We start from the raw sequence: 14,894 nt of genomic DNA, 5'->3' as shown, positions 1-14,894 counted from the left end.
GAGAGAGAGAGGAGATGAATGGATGGATGGAGCAGCAGCTCTCAAACACCGGAGAGAGAACTGGATGAGCAGCAGCTCTGAACAAGCAGGTAGAGGGAGCACAAGAAACAACAACGAAAAAGACAGAGAGAGAGAGAGAGAGAGAGAGAGCGAGAGGGGAGGTGTTTCCTTTCACCTGAAGATTACTTTGTCTCCCTCCTCACTCACTCTAAGCTGGTGGAGAGGAGGTGAAGCACCAGTGAATAAGCTCCTCGGCTGATGTGGTTTTTACTCTCGTGTTGACGCGGACTCTGAGACACATCCGTTATAAAAAGTGGAATAAGTCAGAAGAGGACAAGCAGTAAGGAAGTCTGGAAGAGAAGAAGGAGTTCCAGTGAGGAGCCGGAGGATCAGAGTCTTCTGAAAGTCTTCTGAAAGGTTGGGACTGACTTTTATTTCTCACTCTTTTGGTTTTGACTTAAACATTCCATGGGTGTGAATGTTACAAATAAAGATCAGGAGATCTGGGAAGGTCTGTGGTCTGATTCTGATCAACACGGTGAGACACAGCAGGGTCAGCAAGAAGGAGCATGTGATGGGAAGACAAGGCTTTCACAAAGTTGTGGAGGAGGAGGAGGAAGAGAGGGAGAAGTATGAGGAGATGAAGGACAGGAGGTGGTGAAGTAGGTGGGAGAGCAGAGAAAAGAGGACGCTTTGCTTCGTAGTATTGACTTCTGTTTTCCCGTGATAACTTTTCAAACATATTTTCATTTGTGTCGTCTCAGGCTGTCTAATAATTCAGCCATTGTGCTTTAAGTACTATTTTTCCCACGTCTAACTGATGTGAGTGACATGTGAACTACGGTGTTCTGCCGTCTCATTCTGTCATTCATTCAAACTGTGTTTTCACAAATCTGTATTGAAAAGAAATGGAAATGAGAAAAACTGTCAAGAGAACAAAGCGGAGAGATTTATTCTTGTTTCCAACATCGAGTCTGATGTAGTTCAATATAATACACACTACCATCACAAAACTCCATGTTTTCACTGTCGCAGGGCGGTCGTCGGGTCAAAACCCTAAAGTACCTTCAGCTTAAATATGTTGAATGAATTTTAGCCAAACAAATAAAATTGACTTGACAATGAAACAATGATGATGTTGGAATCTGAACGATTCTGATGTTTGGAGTTGGAGTGAAATAGATAGAAGATACTGATGGATGGATGGATGGTTGGATGTATGGGTGGCTGGATGGATATATGGGTGGTTGGATGTATGGGTGGTTGGATGTATGGGTGGTTGGATAAAGGAGTCTCTGGCAGCCATCTCTGTAACCACGGCAGCTGACATGAAGGAGAGCCAACAGTGGACAGTGGGATTTCTATTTTTCACTCTCGCTGAGAAACACCACTGCTCTGCCAAATCCTCCACCCCTCCCACCCTGAAACCCCCCAAACCCCCCAGTCTCGTCCTCCTTCAGGATAAAGATTTCATTGTGCGACACTGTGACTGAATTCGTTAAGCTGCTAACATGTTCCTTCACATTTAAAGGGTCCCCCCTCACCCCGACCCCCCTGAAGCTCTTCAGCTGGTACTCCTCACCCCGACCCCCCCCTGAAGCTCTTCAGCTGGTACTCCACTGTGGTTCTAACATCTGCAGCATCAACAGTTGTGTTGTGAGTGTTATTTTGATTCTCAATCCAAAGTTAAAGGATAACAGAAAAGATCGGTGTTAATTTCAGCCTTTATAACCAAAAACAAATGCCGTTCACACCACAAACTCAGCCATGAGTCCAGTCAGAGATAAGTTTGCTCTTCTTTCGAGCAAGGCAGACAATCAGCCAACCAGTAATGTTTGTTAGCCAGAAGGCGGGACTTGTAAGCAGCGAACCAATCATAGTGAACGTATGTCCAGTTGTAGCCGAAGAAACGTGAAAAGGTTCCTGTGCATAAAACAAATAACGTGTTGACGTATGGACGTCATTTCATTAACGTGAATTCGTTTTTAGTCTAAAAAATCTAATTTGAATAAAATCCACCAAAAGTTATTTTGACCATATGCTTGTTAATGCATTTTTTATTATGAATTGTCAAAGACCAAAAAATGAATCAAAGAAGATTTCACTTTGAAAAAACAGCACCTACGTCATAAAAATGTTTCTATAAATAAGTGTTGGCCGTGGACCAGGTACTGGGCTCTGTAGGCCGGTGGTAATAGACTGCTTATTGTTTCCCAGATGTGGACTACTTTGCTTATGCTGAAATCAATAGCAGAGTAAATTTCTAAATGAATGACTGCAGGGATTGTGGTGCCTTATGGGTAAGCAATGGTCGGCCGTGAGTGGAATTAACAGAATAGCAATCAATCTCTGCTCCTGTTTCTGTTCTGATCTCAGCAACAATGTGGTGTCCGTCAGCGCCACCTGGCAGATAGTAGTGGTAATGCTGATGTTGTGTATTTGTTTTGTTAAAGTTTAATGACTTAAGACTGTAAATTAGCTGTGAAAATACCAGTGGTTTTGGGAGTGCAACCTAACACCAGCGTGTGGGTTTTTTTCACGGTGTCGTGGTAATGATAGAAGGAAATCCATCTTCATGGTTTGAGGGCAGAAACACAAGAACACAGGAACCTTCAGTTCAAAACACCCGTGTTGTCATTACATTCATTCAAAATACTACACCGTGTACCTCAGAGTGCAGGAACACGGTGTAGTATTTTGTAGTTGACCAGGTCTTTTGTGTGAGTTGTAAGTCATACGTGGACTCCACTGATGGATGGACTCCAGATCAGGATCTTGTTGCCTCCTCAGAGCAACAAACCCTCAGAGTTTGGCTCAGTTTCTACAACGTTGTCTTTCTTTCACACCTTCAACATTTTTACCACCAAAGCCTCCGGGTCACATGATGAACGTACACCTTCAAGGAGACCGGCTAAGATGACCGGCTTTGTCTGCTCAGGTTTTTTGAAGACAAAAGCTAAGAGTTAACAAAACAGTAGCCAAAAGAGTTAAGTCTCAAATGCCAGAAAACCAATGAAATAAACAAAACAGATGACGATTAGATTAGATGAACGTCAAAGAGGGGCTAAAAGTTTAAACCAAAACTCAACTGCAGGAAGTAAAAAAAAACTAAAGTAATACCACAACAAAGAAATGCTACGTAGTTGTCAAATATACAAATAGGAGTTTCAACAAAATACTGTAGAAACACCATGTTTGTCCCTGAACAAATTAAAATTTGTCAAAAGACACAATTTGACAAATTCTCCTTTAAACCCCTCAAGAAGCCTCCTGTTACCCTGATGTTGAAATCTTCTCCGTCGCTCCAACCTTGTGGTGACAGCCTGTGTCCTGGAGCCCAGTCGGGATCATAAATCCTTACAGTTTGGAGGCTGCACTGAAGCTGATTTACCGGCTGAACAAAAAGAGTCACCAGCAGCACTTTTTTTATTTCCTGAAGCATGTGTTTAGCTCTGTGTGTCAGGAGAAAGTGCTGGGCTGACAAATGGACTAAAAATACTGCTGCAATTTAAAGTGTCAGCAGCTAACGCTGCTAATACACCTCCACAACCTGAAGGAACACCTACAGCTGATGATGATTGCCGCTCTCACACAGAGAGAGGGCAGGAGGACCTGGACATGAGCAGCAGGGGGTCGGTGTTGTGGTCTCACTATCTGGCAGTCTGGACAAATTCAACCAACGTCTGATCACCAGCCGCAGCTTCATTAAATCTTCTCAGAATCTTTCTGTTCTAAAAAGATGACGGAAACGGCTCCTCTCCCTCTCTCTCTACCTCTGTCTCTCTGTGTCTCTCTCTCAGCTGATGTGTTTGAAATGATGTTTAAAGTAACAGACGGAAACAGCAGCATCCCTCAGGTTCATTAGGATTGATCCCTGCTGCTGCTCTGATTAAATTCTTTTTTATTTTTCAGGAAACATTTGATGCCAAAAGTGAAAATCAATGTCTTAATGAAGCTGATTAGGGATGTAGGCTGTTTCTCTCTGCTCTGAAAATGGAGCCAGCTGTTAGAATCTGCTGAGGCCAAAATTCATTCTTGGTCCACTGTGTTGTGCTTTATCTCATGTTTCCTAAACTGACATTAGAATTCATTAGGGAACTACCTGAAAACTTTTGTCATAGATGTGTTTTGCCTACGGCTCAGAACTCTAGAGTTCATCATCGTCAACAGAGCGATGTCAAACACTGAGCTGTTACAGACAACATTCACTGACACTCAGTTAACACTAAATATGACCGAGTCTGTGATTGGTGATTATCACGGTCTCCAAACATTCTTCCATTTTTTATTTTAATGTTTCATCTCTGGGCCATAGTGGAAAAATCTACAGTGAATGGACCTCGAGTGAAGGCCAAAATCATCACCACCATCATCACCACCATCATCATCATCACCACCATCATCATCATCATCACCATCATCACCAAAACAACAGTGACCTTGGTTTGTGGTGACCAGGGTTTTATTGGGCCCTAAAATGAAGGAGCCCAGTTCCCACTGATCTGGACGAATAAAACACTGCAGTGAAGTTTGACTTATGGTCTGTTGAAGCAGCGAGGTCCACTTTACCTTCTCTCTCCTACAGCAGTGGACGGATGAGCGGCTATTAATCTGAAATCCACATCCATTAGCTCTCTGTCTCTCTCTCTCTCTCTCTCTTCTCCATAACTTATGATGAGTTCATGTCATAAGTTCTGTTTATGAACCTGTCAGCTCCGTGGATTCATCGTCAGTTGGACTTCACTTTCAGAAGGTCTTGTTGTTAGATACTACTCTATGCATCAAACTGCACAGAAGAAAATGACAGTGTTGTATTAAAGCCTTAGGAGGACAAAAAAAAAAGATAAGATAAACGTAACACTTTGTGACGGAGGTGTTTTAAAATCACACAATGATGCAAACGACCACAGGAGGCAGCAGAAGACCAGCGGCTAATTCTAGCCAAGATAAAAAATAATTAATTTCCTCTTTGATAAATCCACTAGACTAAATTGAAGACTAAAGGTAGAACATGTTTAAATGTTAGTCCGATCCATGTTCCTCCATCATACTGTAGTCAGTTCCCCAGGAATGGCATTATCACTTCAGGCACTTTTTATTCAAGAGTGCACCCCCCCACACACACACAGACGCACACACCCATCCTCCAAAAAACAAAAAACATTGCAGCTCCTCTTTGTGAACAAATGATGGGATGGAAACAGATGTGAGATGTGAGACTTCTTCCTCTCTAACTCTGCTTCTTTTGTCTACACGGCTGTGCTCTCATCGATTGCATGCTTCGGGGCATGAAGGAAAAAAATGGATGTAGCAAGAAGAGCTCAGATAAAAGCCTCAGGCCAATGGAGGAGTGAAGAGCATCTCAGAGGCTGATGTGTCTTTATAAAACTCCACTTACATCTCCTCCGAGTTTGAAAGACAACAAAGGAACAGCACTGACCTACGCAGAAGCGTGTTTATATACAATATGTTAAAGGAGAATTTTTATTCCACCACCAGTGTTTGTAACTAACTGTTTTTTTCAAATGTGTTTTTACAACAGCCCCATTTCAACAACACATTTTAATAAACCATTAAACTTTAACTATTTTATCGAGCTCTTTAAAGTTGTCACTGTAATCACAGACCGTTGGTTGTTTCAAAGTTATTGGCCCGTTCTTAGAGAAGGTATGAAAAGGTGTTCCTGTGTCTGTAAGTTCACATAAAATAGGACAAATCTGTCTATCTAAAATTAATAAAGAAAATATATTTCAGACTTCTCAAATGTCACTTCATATTTCAAAGAAGCATCAAAAGCCTGAGAATTTTCCATGTGCCACAGACGCAGCAGCTGCAGGTGTTAGCATTGGTGTTGACGCTGCTGTAGAAAAGCACATCAGATATTCAGGTACAAAAGTGTACGTTTCACAGCTCATCACATCAGCTCCATCTTTTCTTCCCCGCCTGTGGTCCGTGGCAGACGCCCATCCACCCGTATCCTTTACCACGCTGCACCTGTCGGCCTGAATCTGAAACCTTCATATCATGGGCCGCGGTTCAGAGGGGACATCAACTTTTCCACAGGTCCTGTTTCAACAACAATCTGTTCTGATGTAAACACGGCCGCTCAGCGTTCACGCACCAACACAAACACAAAGAAACCACCACAAACACAAAAACATTCATCAGGTTTTCACATCAAGTCAGAACTTGACAAGAGTAGCAGCTGCAGTGAGCAGAAAACATCACAGACGATTTGATTCAATTCTGCTACTTTTTCCACACTGGACAACGTTCACGTTTATATGGCTATGGTTCAGCTAATATTAAGATACTTTGACTACATTTTTACTTTAACTTTTGTTTGTTATTTTACTACATTTAGCTAAACATTTAGCCCAATTAGGTTCAGGCTATATAACTATTTTTTAGAGAGTTGGGTTTCCTGTTCTGATGGTATATAACTTAGAGAGTTGGGTTTCCTGTTCTGATGAATAAATAGTTTCTTCTATTTACTCTTCTAGTTTCTGATGATCATCACTGTCTGTGCACTGAAGCTGTAGAAACAGGGTTTTTGTTTCAGCAACTGTCCGTGGCGGACTGTGTCACATTAGCTGCTGTCAGTGATGATGTCATCCTTCCTGTCTCCTTTGTTTGACCAGGACTGCGGGACAGGCTTTTGGTAATTTCCCTCAAGTCTACACTAAAAAAAATTCCAGATTTCTTCAAATAAAACAAAAGTAAAAATTAATTGGTGTTGAAGTTGACAAGGATACTAGTAAAAGAAATTTACAAATCACAAACACACCTCTAAGCCTCTAACATCCAAAAATATTTCTGAATCATCCTTGTGTTCCGAGGTAGAACTGCTCAGTATGTCTACGAACCTCGTTAAGAGAGCGAGCGTTAGCTTAGCTCTACGTTCTGTAGTACACAGGAAAGAGAGAACAGATTTCAGCCACTTAAAACCTAATTAAGTCCATGCATGCTTCAGACTCTACAACGGTTTCCACTTCATTACTTCGTTAGCTATCTTTAGCCTGGCCCCTTAATTTTCCCCTGTCAAAACCCGGGCCATTTAACCATTGTTTGTTTTAGTGACTGGACACACCGACAAATCGCAAATGACAAATTGAGTTGTTTTTTGTAGAGAGTCTATTTTTTACACCCTCTGGTGACCGGCTTATCAATTACCACAGCTGTGACAGTGACACCAAGAATGAGGTTCACAGTTCACAGTCTCATGTCTCTTTTTACCCTCCTCCTCCTCTGACACATGGATATGACTAATATCCACATCCTAGTGGAGGCAAAGTGTCATAAGGTTTAATGGAGGGGAACCAGATTTGAAAGACACATTCAGAGTCCAGCATCTCTCAAAGACACGGATGACTTGCTGTTCCAAATATCATGTACAGCTCGCTGTCACTGCTGATACAACCAGATTAATGTGACTGACTTTTATGAGCAGGATAAAAGCCTCTGTGTGTTACACAGCCAATTTAATTACCCCAGAAAGTTGTGCTGAACACAGTGGAGAGTTAACACAGTCAACACGAGTCCTCTGCAGCCATGGTATCAAGTCTGTCTTATAGATGACAAATTCATTTTTGTGGAGAAATTTAAAGATGGAAGGCAGTTTATTCTGGTTCATATAAAAAACTGCAAATCATTTAGAAACAACAAGTTTAACAAAATACAAAAACATTTTCTACATCTTGAGTCATTTGTTTAAAGTAGAAATGTAAGAAACGGGGGGGGAGGGGAGCGGGGTCAGGATCCAGGTCCAGGTCCAGGACATTTTCACTTAGTCTTGGGTCCTTGCAGTAATAATAGAGTCTTTTATTTCCTGTACATTGCAGTCAGCTCCACAGGAATATTAGACCTGGGGGAATTCTTCTGCAGAGATGGACGGGCATCTTTTTTGTCCTGAAAACGGTCCATTATGTGAAAACAGGAGACTACGTGGTTACTGTGAGGGATCATGCTGATGAGGTGCTGCATGGTGATGTACTTGTGCTGCAGCACTTGACCGGGTGTAGCTCGTTTGGTTGCATCAAGATGAAGCATCTCCTTCAACATGTCTACAAACATTAGTGCGTCACTCATTTGAGCAACTTTATCTGCAGCATTATCACAGTGGACGGCCTGAGTGTGAATAAGATCATCCAGACGGGTAACCCTGAAATGTTTGTTCTTCATTGGGCGAATCCCTGTCTCTGTATAGAACTGTTGTGGGCTTTTGAGTTTCCACAGGGAAGGGGTGGAACTGTTGTCCCTCTGAAAGAAACGAGAAGTTTTTCGTCCGTGCGAGAGGAGGTGGTCTGCTGGCTGACCCCTTGTCTCCACGATGAACCTCATCATGTCGTACTCCGTCTTTCCAGGGTAGAGCTGGGTCCCAAGGTAGAGAGCAGCAGCCAAGCAACCTAAAGACCACATATCAATAGCCACGGTGAATGGAAGTCCTAGGATGATCTCTGGGGCTCGATATGGACGGCTTTGAATGTAGGACCCTACTTTGGCCTCCGAGTCCTTACAGGCCATGCCGAAGTCAATGACTTTGACCCTGTAGGGCTCCTTCTCGTGGCTGACCAACATCACGTTCTCCAACTTGAGATCTGCATGTATGATGCCTGCGAGCTTTAAATGGTTGAGTGCATTGGCCAACTGCTGGATGATGGGTCTGATCTCTTTCAGAAGAAGTGAACAGCGGTCTCTCTCCTTCAGGAACTCGTACAAACTCTTGTCAAGGTGTTCAAACTCCAAACACACATGTCCTTTGTCCATGAAGACTCTGTGCCATTTGACAAGGTTGCATTTGTCAACACACAGAGACTTCAGTCTGCTCAAAGCGGCCACTTCAATGTTGGCTAGCTTCAGAAAATGTAAGAAACGGGGGGGGAGGGGAGCGGGGTCAGGATCCAGGTCCAGGTCCAGGACATTTTCGAATGTAGGAAAATATCATTACAATTTAAAATATTGTGATATTCGGTTTTACAAAATCATATCAATATTTCACAGCACTGTATCCACTTTTTTTCTCTCCAATTCCCAGTCCAATATTCCTGGTGTTGGTTCATGTTCTTCTTCTTTTCTTTCTTCTCTAGTGATTCAAAATGTAGATCCCTCTGTTCCAGTGTTAGGAACTGATGTTCAGATGGAACAGAGTCTCAGACTAGGATCACACTGGGACTACAGCTACACAGTAACAGTTTTCGTCGTGAAAATATATCGGGATATATTGTATCGTTGCCCCTGTATCGTGATACGTATCGTATCGCCAGATTCTTGCCGAAACACATCCCTTTAATTTAAAAAATGTTTGTTCTTCATTGGGCGAATCCCTGTCTCTGTATAGAACTGTTGTGGGCTTTTGAGTTTCCACAGGGAAGGGGTGGAACTGTTGTCCCTCTGAAAGAAACGAGAAGTTTTTCGTCCGTGCGAGAGGAGGTGGTCTGCTGGCTGACCCCTTGTCTCCACGATGAACCTCATCATGTCGTACTCCGTCTTTCCAGGGTAGAGCTGGGTCCCAAGGTAGAGAGCAGCAGCCAAGCAACCTAAAGACCACATATCAATAGCCACGGTGAATGGAAGTCCTAGGATGATCTCTGGGGCTCGATATGGACGGCTTTGAATGTAGGACCCTACTTTGGCCTCCGAGTCCTTACAGGCCATGCCGAAGTCAATGACTTTGACCCTGTAGGGCTCCTTCTCGTGGCTGACCAACATCACGTTCTCCAACTTGAGATCTGCATGTATGATGCCTGCGAGCTTTAAATGGTTGAGTGCATTGGCCAACTGCTGGATGATGGGTCTGATCTCTTTCAGAAGAAGTGAACAGCGGTCTCTCTCCTTCAGGAACTCGTACAAACTCTTGTCAAGGTGTTCAAACTCCAAACACACATGTCCTTTGTCCATGAAGACTCTGTGCCATTTGACAAGGTTGCATTTGTCAACACACAGAGACTTCAGTCTGCTCAAAGCGGCCACTTCAATGTTGGCTAGCTTCAGAAAACACGGCCGTTGCTTAATCATCTTGACGGCAACAGTGGTCATGTCCTTTATTTTTACACATTTGACAACAATGCCATAGGCGCCCTGTCCCAGGATGGACTGCACGCAGTATACGGAGGAGCCCGAGTTAAGAGTGCCTGGTGGTACTACCTGCTCACTCTGGGCAGGTAGAGTGGGGACCATTCTTTACAGAATCACAGTTTTGTCAAACACCTGCTGAAAAAGTCAGCACTAAGTTCTGACCACAAACACCGGTCACTGCTCATAAATGTATGGTGTTGTGGAAAAATATCACATCACATTCATAAAGTCGCACCAGTTGGAGAGTTCTTGCACACAGAGTCATCTGGTTAAGATAAAAGCAATCAAAGACACCATGAACTGTGTAGCTTCAAAGACTTGGAACTTTTTACAATTTCTAAGGGTTAATATTTAGTATCAAAGGAAGTTTCTCTGGTGATATCACATTGAATCACTTTAAAAGTGATCGTTTAACGCCCTCAAACAAAACACTTAACCGACTGTACCACAGAACAGAGCACATAAACAGGTCTGAATCTCAAGAAATGTGAAGCAGAACACAGATAACTTTATCAATATTCCCCAAACACAACACCAAATAAAGGCCATGAAGTCAGTAGCACTGAGAGCTCACCACTCAAATAGGAAAGTAGTCTCTTTTCTAGGTGGTAGTACACATTTGAAGGTAAGTGAAAAGGTTTTTAATAAAGGTTAAAAAGTTCATATTTCTTAATAGATCTGATCAAATAACAGATCTGAAACAATGAACTACATTTTTTCTAATTTTAACACAGCAATGGCAAAATTATCCCACAATCCTAAGCCCGGGATTGTGGGTTTGAGTCCCATTAGTTTAAGTGGTTCCACAAAGCACAAACATAGAGTCCTAGGTTCGATCCCACATGACAACCTGTGAGTTACAACCATGTAATTTCCATCTTTCCATTCATTCATTTTCATCCGCTTATCCGTTACCGGGTCGCGGGGGGAGCAGTCACCATCCAAATCACATTGCACCGTACCAACCCCCATAAACCTTCCTGTGGGTGGTGAGTCCACTGGAAGGTACCAACCGCCCTAACCAGGATGTGAACATGCCCAGGAGGTGAACCCTGGGGTTCCACACCAATGACAGAGACATTGGCTCTGGGCCAAAGCACCACTGCACCACCATGTAATTGATGTTGCCTAATTATTATTATTATTACTAAATAAAGATATGTGTCAGGTTTAGCTAAAAGCTAGGATTAGTTATCATGGGATCTGAAATTGGGAAAATCACCTACATTAAAAGGAATTGAACACACTTAAATGAAATTGTAAAACATCCAAAATGTAAGGGAAGCTATAAGTCAGGAATATATAATGAGAATTTACCAAAACAAAAGCAAAGTTACCACAAGAATGAAGTGCATCAGAGAAAGTATTGAGGATTATGGTGGTTTTCGGTCCAACATTGACAGGTCTATGTTTAAGATTGATATACATTAGCATTTTAATCACTGACTGCTGTGGTTCAGGTTTTTAGATCACATCCTTCATAGAATAACAACACACCAGCTATTGTTTTAGGACAGGATCTCTCTGTTTGACAAGATGTATTTGTAAAGATTGGAAATAATCAGGCAAACCACTGCAGGCTCAGGGTCTGTTTTTTCAGTCCCTGTCTGCTTGTTCTCTCATTGGCAAATAGGGAAAAATAATTTGATTTGTTCTAACATTAGTGGATTTTTATGATTGAATTAGTAGGAGCATAAAATCAGAAAGGGAACTCTTTGACAGCAGTTTAAAACCCTCAGAGCAGTGTTTTACTTGCTTCAACAACAATCTAATTTGTTGTTTGAGCTGTGACAGCTTTACATGTTCACTGAATAAATTTGTGTTCATGACCGAGTGTTTATTGGAATAGATGAAGTCAGAGGCTTGTAAGAAAGAACCAAAGTAAAGTATGTCTGAAAACATTTACAGTAAAAACAGGTCTAGTGGAGCAACACTGATCCAGAAAAAGACTGAGTGGCCTTCAGGTTATTAGAGCTATGTCCCAAACTGTGAATAGAAATGTAGTCAATAAGACTCGTGTGGTTTATTGCTCAGACATCTTCAGTTTCTGAAATGAAATTGGATCTTGATTCTGCCAAATCCCTGCAATGTTTCCCATTTTAGAATGAAGGACTGATTCTTCTGACGCTCTGTTACAGGATAGAGGTGTTCAGTTTCTGGTTTCTTTTGGACTTTTTGGGTAATTGCAGAAAGATACCCCAATGTTTTCAGCTCTGTGGACAAAAAAAGTACTGGCTTCGGTTGTGTTTTGGCTGATAAAATCAAATATAGGCCACTTCTCTACCATTAGTTCATTGGACTACACTGCAGACAATGTATACATGCACATGCTACACTTCATTAGTTTGGAATAGTATGTTTATAAGATAGAGAATGGATTCTATTAACAACATATTTAGAAAGATTAAAAGAAGTCAAACTGCTATATGTCATACACAAAATGTTCCTTCTAGTTTTGGCTCACTCCAGTATCTGCCCAACATTGAACTCAACATCTGCTAAAACAATAGTAATTATGAAGATGTAAAACATTTTTAGAACTTCCTCAGGTTCAGTGCTGACACCTAACTATAATCAATTACTTCACTAACCCACTAATCCTGGTCTTCATGTTACACTGGCTAATGACATCATCAAGTCCGAACATGTCTCATTAATACAGTGAATCAAATTACTGTGAAAGTCTCACTCCATCCAGTTTGCAGAAGGAGGAAAGATGAGACGCAGAGATTAGACAGAGACACGAGAAGACAGAGAAACGAATGTCCTCAAGGACAGGTTCAGTTCGTCCGGATGCCTTTGAGTTCAGCTTTGAAAAGTTTAATCACATTCACACAGAGATAGTGTAGCATCAGTAGTAATAATGGGATAGTACAGTATCTTGCTGAAAGGCACTGTGACGTACACTTTGAGGAAGATTGTGTTTGAACTGCTCCCAGTGTTCAATGGTAATGGAGAAACTATTTATTCATATTATTTTAGACCGTGGGCCGACAGACACCAAACCTCCGACTTCTGGCTACAGCAGCTACTAGCGTAGTACTAAAATGCTCCGACTTCGGACTATAGAAAGACCATAATGTTACAGTGTTCAGTCTAGCAGATGCTGCCATCGAACATTTGGCTACAAGCTACATTAACTGCTCATTTTCAATATCCCTCACCAAAGTTAAAGAGAGAAACTTCACAGCACTTTAAAAAAGTCTGCTTCCAAGTTCTCGGTCAGCCATCGCCGCCCATCCTCAATGCATCAAGCTGTCGTTCTATTTCTGGGCAGCCGGACAGAGACGTGCTATATCAGCGCCTGTTCAGACGGGCTTTATGAGAGACCTTCTCCACCTCCTCTTCGTACATCTCTTCCGCTTTTCTCCTCCTGCTCCAGCAGTTCAACTCCATTGTCAACATGATTAATGAGGATGGGAGCTATCTGTAGCCTAGCTACTCAATCTTCCTGTTTGATGAATTTCAGACCGTGTAACTGTTGTTTATTTTCTTTGCTGGACATTTTCATCCTAGATGACAAATTAAATCTGCCATGTTTTTAATGAAATCTCTTTTCCAACCCATCGTTCCTTTTCCTCTTTTTCATCATTTGACCTGCACATAAATTATGTCACTGACTGAGGCAAAGATAAGAGTCTCATGTCTTTTTTTCCCTTCTCAAATATGACACATGGAAATGTCCAAGATTCCTAATAGAGTTACAGTGTCAGAAGGTTTAATGGAGGGGAACTTGAGTTGAATGTTAGTTTCCGAGTCTAGCTCTTGTAGCCAAGACACACACCACTTGTTGTCCCGAATATTAAGTACAGCTCACTATCACTGCAAACACGACTAGATTAGTGTGAGGGATGTATAAGAAACCACTGCATATGATATGATATGGCAGAGGCAATTTAATTACCCCAGAAAATTGACAACACCATGGAAAGTTGTGGCACTTTGGCCCAGAGGCAATGTCTCTGTCATTGGTGTAGAACCTCCTGGGCAAGTTCAAATCCTGGTCAGGGCGGTTGGTACCTTCCAGTGGACTCACCACAAACAGGAAGGTGTAGGGGGGTTAGTACGGAGCAATGTGATTTGGGTGAAGACTGCTGCCCCTGCGACCCAGTAACGGATAAGCAGATGAAAATGGATGAATGGACAATAGAAAGTTCATAGTTATAGTTTTATGTTAAAGCTGCAGACCAATGTGACACTCGTTAATGGCCTATTATATATATATATGTTTTCAAACATTATGATGAAAAGTAGCTTAAAATGATTTTTGACAAAAAAAACCTGAACAGAATAATTCTTAAGCATTTTTATTTTATTTTATACAGTGTACAAAATATTACTCTTGAGCATAGTCCTAAGAGGTGTTTTTTTTAAAACACTGAACATTTCAGTGTTTTAAAAAAAACACCTCTTAGGACGATGCTTTATACACACTGTTATATATAAATTTTAAAAGGGCGGCTCCCACAAGGCCCCACAGGTCATTCAATGCTCAATCTGCTTCACTTCCATTGGAGTAGCTGGAAGAAGTGTCAGATACAGAAATTAGTGAGTTTCTGGAGCTTAGGCTCACAGTAGGAACAGACGGAACCCAGAACATACCTGCTCTACCACTTGTAAACCAGGCACTATGGTCAGTACGAATCCTTTTAGGTCCAGAACTGTTGCCATCATCAGCCATCTTCCTTTTAACAGGGACGGCACCATGGTCAGGCCGGGTCCTTGCTCACGGGACCCGGCCGGGCTCAGCCCGAACAAGCGACGACCACCCGCAGCAAGGCCCACAAGGGGCCGGTGCCTTGTGATTTGGGTGGCGGTTG

General features: G+C 42.1%; 2 protein-coding genes across 2 annotated transcripts in view; one reads left to right on the top strand and one right to left on the bottom strand.

The window, feature by feature from the left end:
• LOC103377494 (cadherin-20) overlaps positions 1–14,894 on the top strand; it is a 51,414-nt gene continuing 36,520 nt past the window's right edge. Inside the window, exon 1 of the mRNA XM_025054431.1 lies at positions 1–417. The gene's annotated coding sequence lies outside the window, so the exon portion shown is untranslated. The remainder of the gene's footprint in view (positions 418–14,894) is intronic.
• Positions 7,738–11,000, bottom strand: LOC103377492 (homeodomain-interacting protein kinase 1-like). Its single transcript, XM_008308327.3, has 2 exons — positions 9,300–11,000; positions 7,738–8,168 (listed from the first exon to the last, which is right to left on the bottom strand). The coding sequence occupies exons 1-2, from the start codon at positions 10,174–10,176 to the stop codon at positions 7,822–7,824; spliced, it is 1,224 nt and encodes a 407-aa protein (XP_008306549.1). The 5' UTR covers positions 10,177–11,000; the 3' UTR covers positions 7,738–7,821.

This window comes from Cynoglossus semilaevis, chromosome 3, assembly GCF_000523025.1.
Source record: "Cynoglossus semilaevis isolate Cse_v1.0 chromosome 3, Cse_v1.0, whole genome shotgun sequence".
Taxonomy (NCBI): Eukaryota; Metazoa; Chordata; class Actinopteri; order Pleuronectiformes; family Cynoglossidae; genus Cynoglossus; species Cynoglossus semilaevis.
This window is presented reverse-complemented; position numbering and strand designations above follow the sequence as displayed.

What these genes read in the sequence shown, in the direction of transcription:
- LOC103377492 (XM_008308327.3), bottom strand. Translation starts at nt 10,176, where the DNA reads ATGGTCCCCACTCTACCTGCCCAGAGTGAGCAGGTAGTACCACCAGGC. An exon ending in TCGCCCAATGAAGAACAAAC is followed by an intron (nt 8,169 to 9,299) that starts ATTTTTTAAATT and finishes TGAAGAACAAAC; the next exon opens with ATTTCAGGGTTACCCGTCTG.